This window comes from Lithobates pipiens, unplaced genomic scaffold, assembly GCF_037356315.1.
Source record: "Lithobates pipiens isolate NorthernLeopardFrog02 unplaced genomic scaffold, aLitPip1_a1.2 Scaffold_18, whole genome shotgun sequence".
In the NCBI taxonomy this organism is placed as follows: Eukaryota; Metazoa; Chordata; class Amphibia; order Anura; family Ranidae; genus Lithobates; species Lithobates pipiens.
The window spans coordinates 156,557,998-156,572,140 of NW_027507758.1; the positions used below are offsets into that span (position 1 = coordinate 156,557,998).

The 14,143-nt window shown below is 36.5% G+C and overlaps 1 protein-coding gene across 1 annotated transcript in view; it reads left to right on the plus strand.

Annotated features, from left to right (window-relative positions):
* Positions 1-14,143, plus strand: part of OPRM1 (opioid receptor mu 1) — a 186,372-nt gene that overhangs the window by 141,392 nt on the left and 30,837 nt on the right. Inside the window, exon 2 of the mRNA XM_077486290.1 lies at positions 13,785-14,137. Within this exon, the coding sequence (XP_077342416.1) occupies positions 13,785-14,137 (353 nt within the window). The remainder of the gene's footprint in view (positions 1-13,784; positions 14,138-14,143) is intronic.

A 14,143-nucleotide genomic window follows, 5' to 3' on the forward strand; every position in this document is an offset into this window, starting at 1 on the left:
AATTAATGTATAACTGTTCTTTTTTTCTTAAAGTGTGCCTAGCATGAGATATTATTTAATGTTACATGCATGCATATTAAGTAATGTGTAACTTATATTTACAAGAGTTTATTACTACTCACGGACACAGTAGTGCTCCTACTGACAATACCTTCATGTGCATTTCTTATCAGAAGGCCAGTGCCATATTTGTTATACAGTATGTACATTATCCAGAGACAGCATCTACTCCCTGGACTAAGATACTGGCTCAGAGATTTTGTACTATTCTGGACCAATTTTCCTTTCTTTTTTTTCTAATTTAGATTTTATCTTTGAATTTTTTTTCCTTCCAGATCCACATATACAAAAAAAAAAAAAAAAAAAACAAGAGGAAAAGAGAAAAAAAACTGATAAAATTCCTCTCCATACTTCTTCCCTTTTTTCACTCTCTTCCATTCTCCCTCCCTTGCCTACTCAATTAAGCAATAAGCCAATTGAGCCAATAAGCCATTAACATTAGCACCACATTTAGCTTGTTATTATCCAACGTTCCAGAAGTTCCAGTAGTATACTAGGGCAACCGATACACTATATACAAAAAAAAAGAATTCCTTTCACATTTAAACAAAATCAGGAGATATCCATTAACATTCATCACTGAATGAAAGCCCAATCAATCTGTCCTGAAAAAAACAAGGTATAATCCACCTGGGTTCACTAAGTAGTTGCGATGATGATATGTACAGTTTTACTAACATGTCAAAGTTGGAAAATTGGGTTTGGGTGTTAGAGTTTATTTTGACCGTGATCATGAAGGAATTAAATATCAGTTTGATGTCCAAATGCAGCTCATCCACCTTCATTTGGGTTACCAGATAATAAAATAGTACTCCAAAAGCTGCACTTTTATTTGCATACATATATGCATCAGATTCAGAATTTCAAAAAGGGAGAGAACAGCCCAGTATTTCTGTAGATCTATAAACGCTTATGTTACAACCTCCCAATCTTCAGTGCTTTAGGTAATCACATGTAGCATCAGCAATCACCCTGTGCTGTTCTTCCTCCTTTTAGCTCTTTGGTCACTCTAGAACTATACAACAGAACAGAAAAGCTAAGCCAGATTACAGCTATAAATAACCTGAAACTTTCAACCTGTCCTCAACTATACCAGACAGTCACGAGTTTAAATAAATAATAATAAAAAAAACATAATATAACTAATTTTTTTTTTTTTTAAAGAGTAAAAATGGTAACAAACACCGAGCTCTAGCATGACGGACATGTTTCATCTATTGGCTATAGTAGGCATAGTGCGGCCTAAAACGTGGCATACCCCACTTTTAAGTACACAATGGGGTTTATTTACTAAAGCTGGAAAGTGCAAAATCAGGCTCACTTCTGTATAGAAACCAATGAGCTTCCAGGTTTTATTACCAAAGCTTAATTGAACAAGCTGGGGTTAGAAGCTCATTGGTTTCTATGCAGAAGTGAGCCTGATTTTGCACTTTCCAGCTTTAGTAAATAAACCCCATTGTGTACTTAAAAGTGGGGTATGCCTGTACTTTTTAAAACAGCCTAACAAATAACCCTTACAATGTATAATTAATATTAACCCATCCAATGCACAATCTATATTCACATAAGAAGCGCCATCGTATATATAAACCTAACACATATCTAATAATTTAAAATATCATACAATATACACTATACAATATACACTATACATAACCCCACATATATTGAAAATATGAAATAAAAATCATACAAATAGATGATCCCACATATATTGCAATATAACTGCCACCTGGTATTTCCAGGTGGCCTCCCGTTCAAGTACTAACCTGGCTTCCAAGGTCATAAAATTATCTAAATTGATTTCCAAAATGTATTTAAGTATAGTCAATAAAACAATACGAGCCTATATCTACTGTACATTCATATCTACAATCATCCTGTTTGGCATTATTGTATTTAATTTATAAATCCAGAATGTCTAACCTTATTGAGACTACCTTCTCAAATTAGCACATCAAAATTTAAATTTTTCCTAACCCCCATATTTTCATCCCCTTAAGATCAGCCTTTTGACAAACCTTTTTTTTTTTTTTAATGGAATTGTATGATTCTTTCTTTTTTTCCTGTATTACAGGTGTGTTCATCAATTCAACCTCTCAATCTGTGCGTAGTGTGGCCAATGTAAAGTTGCCTGCACAAGGCAGACAACTTTAAGCATATTTCACATATCTGCTTTCATGTGTAATAAATTGTTGCATTTTTACTTTTCTCCCATTTTAAAATTCTACTATCATCGTCTTTATTTTGTCTTTCATCTCCACTTACACCCTTTACATCTGACATTCCGAAAGAAAACGTTCACATCCAAAACAGTACCTTAAGGTTTAATAGGTTGTTCCGTAACCCCTGGAGTAATATGATCTCTTAACCTAGGGGCTTTTCTAAAGGTGTATGTTTCCCATAGACAGGGTTTCGCTTTAATACTTTTCCATGTTTCTAAAAAAAATAAAAAAAAATAAACCTGTTTTATTAGTCTATGCTGTATGCCAAAATGTGTATTAAAAGCATATTTCATAAGGTTATTTTATCTTACACTTGAACAAAGCTTTCTTTTAATATGCATGTTTAATATACTCATTGGTTTCTTTCCAATTCTCTTTGATTCTAAAAATCTGTCTTTTTTCTTATTAACAACTATTAAGGGTAATGACCACTATCTGTGGGTCCAATTAGAATTTTTATCTCTGTCATCTTAAAGTAATTCCTCATATAAATACAATACAGTTTTTGCATTTTAAAGTTTGGCCTTTATTTTAAAGTATGCCCTGTTAGCATTATTAAAGTGGAGGTCCACCCTAAAAAACATTTATACATTAAAATTTTCTTTGAAATAAATTAAAAACCATAGAAAAAAATGTTTTACTTAGCAGAAACCCCTGTTGCTAGGCAGTCTTCCTAATCTGCCTCTTCCTAGTCGTCAAAGCTGTTCCGTCACTTCCTCTTCGGCGAGCTCCCCCGTTTTCTTCTGGGACCTGTGTGCCTCCCGGAAGATGATGGGGCCATTCACTAAGTGCCGTGAGACTCGTGCATGCACAGTAGGAAAATGGGCAGTGAAGCCACAAAGCTCCACTGATGGTTTCCCTTAGTTGCAATGGTGGTGCTAGCAACCAATCCAATGGATGGATCGGCCTCTGGGGCCAACATCGCTGGCTTGCTGGACAGGTAATTGCCCTTATTAAAAGTCAGCAGCTACAGTGTTTGTAGTTGCTGACTTAAAAAAAAAAAAAGGCTGGAACACCGCTTTAATATTGCTGCTAGAATTTTTTAAACATTTCCCTTGCTGTGGTAGCCAGCACCCATGGCATTTGTTTGGCAGTCCCTTGCCTATTAATCTAGGAAATGGCCATTACTGTTTTTTAACATTTGTCCTTTATTGACTTCAAGGGGGTTCAAATTCAGCCCCTGAATTTCAGTCTTGTTCTGTAAAACATGCTTAAACCAGACCCAAGTACATTCAGCTCATCCATAGTGGCTACAAAGCTCTGTATTTTCAAGCTTTCTTTGTCCTTCTTTACCTTTTTGCCTTTATGTTGCTGAGCATACAAGTTCAGGCAGTATTTTTTACTTGCTAATGCTTTTCCTGTCTCACAGGGACCATCTACATTAACAACATCCAGTTCTCCTCCCAAACCAGTCAACCAGTCCAGATCATGAATAGTGGATCCAGCCTCTAGACACGCCTTTTCTGTAATACTTAGGCACTTAGGTTGTAATTTTGACATCCTGTTTCACAACAGATGCCTATTGAGACAGAGAATATTGCAGTTAAAGAGAGGGAATCCAGACTGCTCCAGAGAGCCTCACCTACTGACCTGGTTGGGAGTTAAAGTATAACTAAAGCCAAAACATTTTTGTTTTAGTCTTGGATGAAGTGGAGAGGGTTTATAACACATATTAGGTTTTTATTGCTGTCTGTGCACCTTAGGGAATATTGCCTTCTCTATTTGTTCTGTGTATTATTATCATTGAAAGTGAAAGTGAAAGAAAATTAAAACTTTTGGGTTGTCCCAAGAAAAATAATAGAGACATTTTCCAATGGGGAATGATACGGGAATGATATGGGAATCTCCAAAATATTCTCTTAATTTTCAGGGATTTCCTCTCACTTCCTGTTTTGGCTATGGGACAGGAAGTGATGGTCTCCCCAATGAAACATACAGTAGATGTTTTGCCTATAGTTCTACTTTAAGAAAGGACTGAAAAGAGGGCACTCTTCAATTCAAAAGCTGGCAAAGGATTCCACTCTAGGAAGCCTGGATGCTTCCAAACCTTTTGGAGATGATGCCTATCCAGAAATGTGATGTAGGTGTCTGGTTACTTCTATTTTAATATGTGTTGGCAGGCTCAATCATGGATGTATGAACTCTTAGAACAATCTTTTCAAGTCACATCTAGAAATTCAGTCATCCTCCACCAACAGGAATTCTTTACTCCAATTACAAAAGACAGATTCGCTTAACCTACTTCAAAATTGTACTATCACAAAGGGTAGTAATTTCAGTGTCAGCAGATGAGAAGTTCCAAGGCATGTGTTACCCAATTTTCATGGTTTGGAAGAAGATGGAAGGTCGTAGATCTGTTATAGATTTGAGTTATCTAAACAAAGTCAACTTGAAAGAAAATTCAAGATGGAAATGCTTTTCTCCACCATTCAACAAACATTCTAACCAGGTGACAGGCTTGTCTCCATAGACTTAAGGAATGCCTATTTCCACAATACCATAGCAGTCTCTTTTTAAAAGTACTTCTGTTTTTCTGTGGGCCCAGACCATGTACAAGTAACATGACTGCTGTTTTGCCTCTGAATTTCCCCTTGTGTCTTCACCAGCTTTACTGGCAGTAGAAAACCTGATCAGAAGGAAAGGCATGAACTATCCTTATTTTGGCAACTTCCTCCTTCTCAAAAGAGAGATCTACTCCTAGATCACAGGGATCAAGCTCCCATAACACTATAGAAGTTCAGCTGGCTAAAGAGCAAAGAAAAAAGTCATCTGACATTATTCAAAACTCAGTGTATCAATTTCAGAATGCAATTCAGAATACAATTCAGAATGCAATAGGGGTAATTTACCATAGCGCTTAATAAAATGAATTAGCACTAATCATGCTAATTAGCACTAAAATGGTATTCACTATAATGCTGGTAAAAAAAATACTCCCAAAACCAAATTTAATCTAGTTCCCTGAAATCAAATAGCGCCCCAAACCCTTACTCTGCTAAAACCTGGAGTAGTGTACATGGAAATAATGTTTAGAGCATGATACAAGATTTTATCATAATATTTTTTCTTGGTTTGATTCTTACACCGCTATAATCCCATCCTTTTTGCTCTACTTGTTTCTATGTAAGTTCAAAGATTGAGCCTTTAATCACAAGCTGATGGCTGCAGTAACAGCCATTAGCTTGTGTGGGTTTTGTTTATGCAGCTCTCAGTTTCAAAGTGAAAGTGATGCTGATCACTTTCACACAGCTAGCAGTGCAATGCCTCCCCCCCTCCTGTGCTTCCCGGGATGACCAGTGCTTACCAGTGCCTGGGTACACTACTGCCAGCAGGAGGAGAGAGATTTCCATGAGACTGAGTCAAATCCATGCCTTAATCTCACATGCAAACAATGAAACCAGAAGTGATGTCACTTCTGGTTTCATGTGCACCCTTTCCTGGCCAGTACAGCCAGGGGACATTTCTAACCAAGCACAGATCTAAAGAAGCACATGTGTGAAGGGCAGATGAGACATTGGGGTCTATTAGACCCCCTAATGTCTCCATAAAGAGTATGTGTCATCTGCCCAATGCTATCACATAGGAGTTTATTAACCCCTTGTGATAGCAATCAAGTAAAAAAAAATAAAAATAAAAAATAATAATAATAATAAATAATAAATATAGTCATTTTTTTTTTAAGTTGGCGAAAACACAAGCCCAGGGTGTGCACAGGTATGTAAACCACGGTCGCACCACATGTGTGACATACCATGGCGAATGTCAGAGTAAGAACAATAATTCTAGCACAAGAGCTCCTAGTTAACTTTATATTGGTAAGCTGTAAAGGCTTTTAAAGCATCACCTATGTTCATTTTTGAGGCGCCATCGTTTTTGCCAATATTACAGGCACAAGGAGTTTTAAGACATGGAATGTTTGGTATCAATTTACGCAATGCAACCTCAACTTTCAAATTTTAATCAGAAAAATGGGTATTGTGTGGTTTTGTACTAAAATGTATTTTATTGTATTTTTTCCTAAAAATTTGCATTCAATAAACAGCTGCGCAAATATCACGTAAAACAAAATTTGCAACTATCACTTTTTTATTCTACAGGGTCTCTGCTTTGAGAAAATATATCATTTTCTGGGGGTAATATTATTGCCAAAAGTGAAGGTTTTTACATGTATGCGACAGGTAAAAAAAAAAAAAAAAAATTGCTCTGGAGCTGAACTGGTTAAATAAATGTTAACAAGTGAAAATAAACATTTGCATTTTACGAGCATGCTACAGCTACTTCGTTGCATGCTATCATTTCTATTCCTTCTCTATAATAAACATGAAAGCACAGTTTTAGCCATTTGCAGTCAATGACTGATTGAAGTATGATGTTAATCAAAGCTCTAATAAGACCATGACATGTCAGATGCTTCAATCAAAGGTAGCCGTGACATCTCTCGGCAAGACCTTGTGTATCAATCTTCCAATTAGTACAGTGTAAGCATGTGTGTTATCCTGGGTTTTGACAGTTTATTGAGTTTATTATGTACAGTATATATATATATATATATATATATATATATATATATATATATATATATATATATATATAGCAGGCTCAGAGGGGTAAACAGGCTTCGGGGAGACAATTCAGTAACTTAAAATATGGTTTATTTTTCACCAATCATATATTATAAATATATATAATCCTGTTTACCCCTCTGAGCCTGACTATATATATATATATATATATATATACAAGGTATTGGATGAATTATGCATCAGGGCCATCCAGCAAAGATACTACCACCCACAAGTTTTCCATGGGAAGCATTGCTATTCTGTAATAGGTCAAACCACAGCTGAAGCGTGTCTCTGTCCCCATTAGCTGGCATAGTTCTTCAAATGTATAAAAAAGTATAAGAAATCAGATCTGTATACAGATAAACACTGTAACATACAAGTCTCAAGATACTGACCCACCACTACACAAAACAAGCACAAATAGAAAAAGCATTTGAATTTAAAATAAGTACTGCAAAAATAGATATATTTTTAGTAACAAGTCATTTAACCCTTTTATGACTAAGCCTATTTTTGGCATTTGGTGTTTACAAGTTAAAATCCATATTTTTTGCTAGAAAATTACTTGGAACCCCCAAACATTATATATATTTTTTTAGCAGAGACTCTTGAGAATAAAACGGCGATTGTTGCAATATTTTATGTCACACGGTATTTGCGCAGCGGTGTTTTAAACGCAACTTTTTTGGAAAAGGGACACTTTCATGAATTAAAAAAAAATGAAACAGTAAAATTAGCCCAATTTTTTTGCATAATGTGAAAGATAATGTTACGCCGAGTAAATAGATACCAAACATGTCACACTTTATAATTGCATGCACTCGTGGGTTGACAACTAAGTACGGTGCCAAAAAATCTCAATAGGCGACGCTTTAAAAAAATTTTACGGTTACCATGTTAGCGTTACAGAGGAGGTCTAGTGCTAGAATTATTTCTCTCGCTCCGACGATCGCGGCGATACCTCACATGTGTGATTTGAACACTGTTTACATATGCGGGCGCGACTTCCGTATGCGTTTTCTTTGCTTCGCGAGCTCGCGGGGACGGTGGGAGCTTTAAAAAAAAATTTAATTTTTTTATTTATTTTATTTATAATAAAATGACTAAATTGTTTTAAAAAATAAAAATAAAAAATTGATCCCTTTTATTGCTGTCACAAGGAATGTAAACATCCCTTGTGACAGTAATAGGTGGTGACAGGTACTCTTTATGGAGGGATCGGGGGTGTAAAAGACCCCCCACCCCTCTTTTACACTTCAATGTATTCAGATCGCCGAAAACGGGGATTCTGAATACCGTATATTTTTTTTAAACCGGCGCCATTGGCAGCCGAGTAAACGGAAAGTGGCGTCATGGCGTCGCTTCCATGTTTACGATTAGGATACGGCTTTGTTCCAGTTCCTCCCCAGCAGCCGGAGGCGCCGGATCTTGAATCGGTGCTCCCGATCAAGCGGGAGCACCGGTAACAGCGGCGGGAGGCGGCGGGAGGGGGGGACGTCCCCTCCCGCTCCTCCGGCATAACAGCAGGTGCAGGCATCATCCTGGTATACCCCCCGGAAGCCGAGTAAGCAGATCTGCGTACGCTCGGCGGGAAGGGGTTAACTACCATCCACCGCAGTTGTACTGCAGCAGGTTGGCTCTCCTGCGTGAATCTTAGTCATTGTACGTTGGGCACGTACACTGTGTTTTGTGGGTGTACGCGTGCCCATTAGCAAGAAGGGGAGCCAATTAGCGGGCACCCGCAAACGCTCCACAGAGAGGCAAAATGGGGATCTGCCAGTGTAAACAAACAGATCCCCATTCTGTCAGGAGAGTAGAGTGAAATTGTCTGTTCCTAGTGATCAGGAACAGCGATCTCTCTCTACTCCCTGTTAGTCCTCTCCCCCTCACAGTTAGAAAGAGCCACCCTAGGAAACATTTAACCCTTTGATTACCCCTGGTGCTAACCCTTTCACTGTCAGTGTCATTTACACAGTAATCAGTGCATTTTTATAGAACTGATCACAGTATAAATGTCACTGGTCCCAAAAAAGTGTCAAAAAAGTGTCAAAAGTATCTGTCCATCGCAAATGTCACAGTCCCGCTAAAAATCGCAGATCCCTGCCATTACTAGTAAAAAAAATAAAAAAAATAAAAATGCCATAAATCTATCCCCTATTTGTAGAAGCAATAACTTTTGTGCAAAACCAATCAATATACGCTAATTGGGATTTTTTACTAAAAATATGTAGAAGAATACATATTGGCCTAAACTGAGGAAGAAATGTGTTTTGTTTAAATTTTTGGGGGGGATATTTATTATAGCAAAAAGTAAAAAATATAGTTTTTTTTTCAAAATTGTCTGCCTTTTTTTGTTTATAGCTCAAAAAATAAAAACCTCAGAGGTGACCAAATACCACCAAAAGAAAGCTCTATTTGTGGGAAAAAAGGACGTCAACTTTGTTTGGGTACAGATAAATAAAAAATGTTAGTCAATCATATTGTTCAGCTAAGAAGATCCACATCAATCATGATACCCGCAATTCAAGGAAAATTGTTCTGTCTCGCCGGTTTGTCTTTCAATACTAAAAGACAAAATCTATTCATTAGTGGGTAAAAAGCTGAAAAAGCACATGTATGCGTGTGCAGCATGCAGGTGCAACAGAAGACAGTATTACTAGGTGTTTTTTATTTACGTTTTTGGGCCACGTTGTAGTGACCCACTGAAGGATGCTCCTGACTTAGGCCATCCAGTGCAGCCTGCATGTGTCAGAGAACACAAGAAATCTTATAGCATTGGCAAATGCATATCTGTCTACTGAAACAGGATAGACATTGTAACTCAATGATTCATTTTCAACCCTAACTACAATGGTGTTATAATTTGTCACAAATTAATGCAACACCTTTAAGAAGCATTCTATTAACTCTGCAATTTAAAGCCATCAACCTCAGAAATAGAAGGAAAGGCAAGGAAAAAATGCCTGGAAAATCACCTGTAAATTTTTTTTACCAACTTTACAGACTAAAGCTTATCATAGGTGGAATATATTTTGATCCATCTATGTTCATTCCATCTCTATCAATCAACTTCTATCGAAAGGGAATGTTGTAAAATTTTTATCGACTGGCTGCAGCCACTGATCAGAGTATTCTGATAAGCGAGGAGTCCTGCTGTCAGAATACAATGGCACAATGGCGAATATTCATCCACCTCTCCTATGTGTGTAGTGCTACCCCTGTAGGACTCTCTGAAGTTAACAAATTTTTCCAAAATTGTGTAGAGGCTGCCTGTTCACCAACAAACAATTCCCCTCACTCCAGCTCAAATAAATTGTCTATGGGTTTGTCTTTATGTAATTTATTGCTTGCAGAACATAATAGGAGAGGGATTGGGGCATGGGGTACTTCTAAATGCTCAGAAACACTCTTCTCCTTGTGGATATAGCACAGAATAAAAGTCTCACAGCTAGGGATCATGAGGTAGTCTTGGATCAGTCTAAGACCTCAAAGCTGAAGACAATGAGGCAAGTCTGTTGACATCTGGTTCCCCTTACAACTACACCACTATAGGTAACAAGTACAGTTTTTGTGGTGCTGCATCGTCAAAGGGATCAATCAGGGTCTCTTACTCACAGGTTCCCAGGACAGCTGCCACCTTCTAGTTTCTCCAAGAGACAGTTGTAAACAATCAAACTCTCAGCCTGTGTAACCATGTGCAGACCAGGGCAAATTATTACTTCTCCCCTGATTACAGAAAGAGCCAAGAACTAGATTTACATAGCATCCTAGACTAGGCCTGCCTTAAAAGAAAAAAAAAGAAAAATACTCTGTTTCACCGTAAGAATGGGATACATTTTTAGAGGTCAATCACTTACATCTGGACTAGTAATAGTATTTGTACCTATTTATACCTATCTAGGCCATCAATGGCTTAGCCAGTTTAAACATTGTTCTACATAAGGTTGAATTTCTTGGTTTCAAAGAAAATTAGTACCTTTTAAAGAAACTGTGCCTTCCTAAAAATATATAAATGCTGATTTTGTTGAAAGTGAAGATCTTACTGATGTCAACTGCATATTATTTGAGAATGTTCTCACTTTTTGCTATATAATTTTGTATGACCATAACTTTCCATCTGCTGCATATGCAAACCTTTTGGCAGTATATAAATTACATCTTGTGGTTAAATATATACTGCGCTGTGGCGATAAACTTTATCAAGCCGCTGACACAGCTTCTAGACAAGAAAGCGTGAATAACAAAAGAAAAATAAATGTGTAGCGCTATGATAAAGAAATAAAATTATACGGATCACCATATAAATCATTCAAACAAGAAGAACCATATTCCTTAATATTGATTATACATAGGAACCAAAACCTTATATGGAAAATTAGATAAACATTTAAATATACATATATGTGAAAAAATATATATGTGAAAATATATAAGTGAAAAAATAATCATTGACAAATAGTCTGAAGAAAGTGCTTGTGCCAAACAAGTCCCAAAAATATAATGTCCAATGGTGAATTTTTAGAGAGGTAAATTTTCCCAAAAGCTGCTTTCAGAAACAATGCGTGCTCTTCTAACATGCAACACCGCCACCACCGTGGGAATAGAGGAGGCTTACCAGAGGACTTGGACTTAGTGAGACATACATCTCCCAAGTCTTGTGGGCTTTGTATATGGGCTCTATCCGATAAGTATGGATATTCCTTGGACTCAGCTTGTACAACCACATCAAAGTAGATGAGAAAATCATTACTGTCCGATGCGAGATGGAATGATAATCTCATACGTGGAATGATGAAAGTAGAAACCGACATAGTGTAATATTATCACGTAGAAATTTTAATAATTAAAGATAAAAAACTCACATTTTGTTGGTATCAAAAAAGCGACATGTACATGAATATAGAAATACGGGTGTCTGCAGACGAATCCAACTGACGCGTTTCAACGAAGGAGTCGTCATTTGGATGATGACTCCTTAGTTGAAACGTGCCGGGTGGATTCCTCTATAAATTACGTCTTACTCCTGCACTGATTTTTTTCAAACTAGAGACTTTTTTCAAAATAGAAGAGATTGTTTTCAAAATAGAAGAGATTTTATTTCAAAACAGAAAATTGTAAATATACAGACTATGGTATTTGTTTGGACAGGATCTTCCTGAATGTCTTACTTTGCTGAATACTGAGAGGGATATCAACTAAATATGAGTTTACAATAACATCCTTACTACATGTGCTCTTCCTGCTTCACTCAGACTAAAGAGACTTGATTTATATCTACTTATATCAAAATCTTGAAGACTGCTTAATAAAACAATTTCAGCCCTCCACTACTGGTTAATCATCATTGTACTTAGTGACACTTAATTGAGCAAATGCTGGGTATCCACATCATACTTAGCAAAATTTGTTTGACCAAGTACTGTGCATGTCATGTTACTGTAATTTTCTTGTCATCTCTTTACTGGCTGTTGTTCACTGAGCACATAATGTAGAAATCAGATGGGAATATTTGTCTGATTACAACCGAACAATTGTGTCATAATTTCTACATAACTAGTAGCAATATAATATTCGTAGTGCCATTCTTGTTATATGTGCTCTTTATCCTTTACTTTCACTAGAGAAACATGACTAAAGTCTAGTGAATGTCAACATCTTGATGATTGCTTCATGCAATAATTTCTGTGCTGTATCATCCGTCATTATCCTCATCTACGTTTTGATACTTGACTGACCAATTACTGTGTATGAAATTTTAACATAATCAGTTTTTTTACTAATATAATTGGATGTTGTTCACTGAGCACAAAAAGATAGACATCAGACATTATGAATATAATACAAATTCAAATGCTTTTGGGTTATGTCAGGTTTTCAAAAATAGAGGCAGTGTTTTTGGATGTAGACTCTAGTGCTGATATTTTCTCATGTTTGCAAGGTGGTTCCTCAAACATAACTTTCTGCAGTGGGCCCCAGATACCCAATCCATCCCTTTTTGTTAGTAAACTAATTTCTTACATATATAGAAGTAGAGACAATACTAGATTTCACGCTACTACAGTATACACTATATATACAGTATACAACAGTATAGTCTATTGGTGACTTTTACACAATTGTTTGCTATAATAATGAAATTAGATCTGGAAAAAAAGACTAGCTCGAAAGTCAATGTCTTCTTCCATATAAATATATATAAGAACAGTCCCACTATTGTGTACAGTACTCTTTCTCAGAAATCTGGAATCTGATCAAGGAGATGTAGGCAGATGCAATTGCAGGTGAAATATGTAAATTACAGAAAGGTACCCTAAGGTGTTAATATATGGACAGGTCAAAGGTTTTCAGTTTTCCTAAAAATGCATTTACACAACATACTTTTGAGGCACCAGAAAAACAATAATGATGTCATAAGTAACCATTTCGGAAACTCTAAAATGTCTCATTGAGGAATTAACCTTTAACAAGAGAAATTGCATTGCAAATTCTATAGAGTACAGGCATACCCCACTTTTAAGTACAAAATGGGGATTATTTACTAAAGCTGGAAAGTGCAAAATCAGGCTCACTTCTGCATAGAAACCAATGAGCTTCTAACCCCAGCTTATTCAATTAAGCTTTGGTAATAAAACCTGGAAACGCATTGGTTTCTGTGCAAAAGTGAGTCTGATTTTGCACTTTCCAGCTTTAGTAAATAAACCCCATTGTGTACTTAAAAGTGGGGTATGCCTGTATTAGAAGAAATCATAGTCTATTTCTGAAAACCATAACCTGGATGAAAGTTATTGGTTAGAAAGCCACATATACATGCAAGTAGATGACAATGCAGAAAAACTAACATACATGTCATCAAATATGTTCTGCATGTGATTATCGATAATCTCCTAATAATTCTAAATGTAAAATAACCGTTTTATCTTATGTTATATTCTAGGTACACCAAAATGAAGACGGCCACCAATATCTACATTTTCAATCTTGCCCTTGCAGATGCCCTTGCAACAAGTACCCTGCCATTTCAAAGTGTGAACTATCTCATGGGTACATGGCCTTTTGGAAATATTGTGTGTAAAATTGTTATATCGATAGACTACTATAATATGTTCACAAGTATTTTTACCCTAACTACAATGAGTGTTGACCGATACATAGCAGTCTGCCATCCAGTGAAAGCTCTAGATTTTAGAACACCACGAAATGCCAAAATTGTCAACGTCTGTAATTGGATTCTGTCATCGGCAATTGGTTTACCTGTAATGTTTATGGCAACAACAAAACATGACAGAGGTGAGT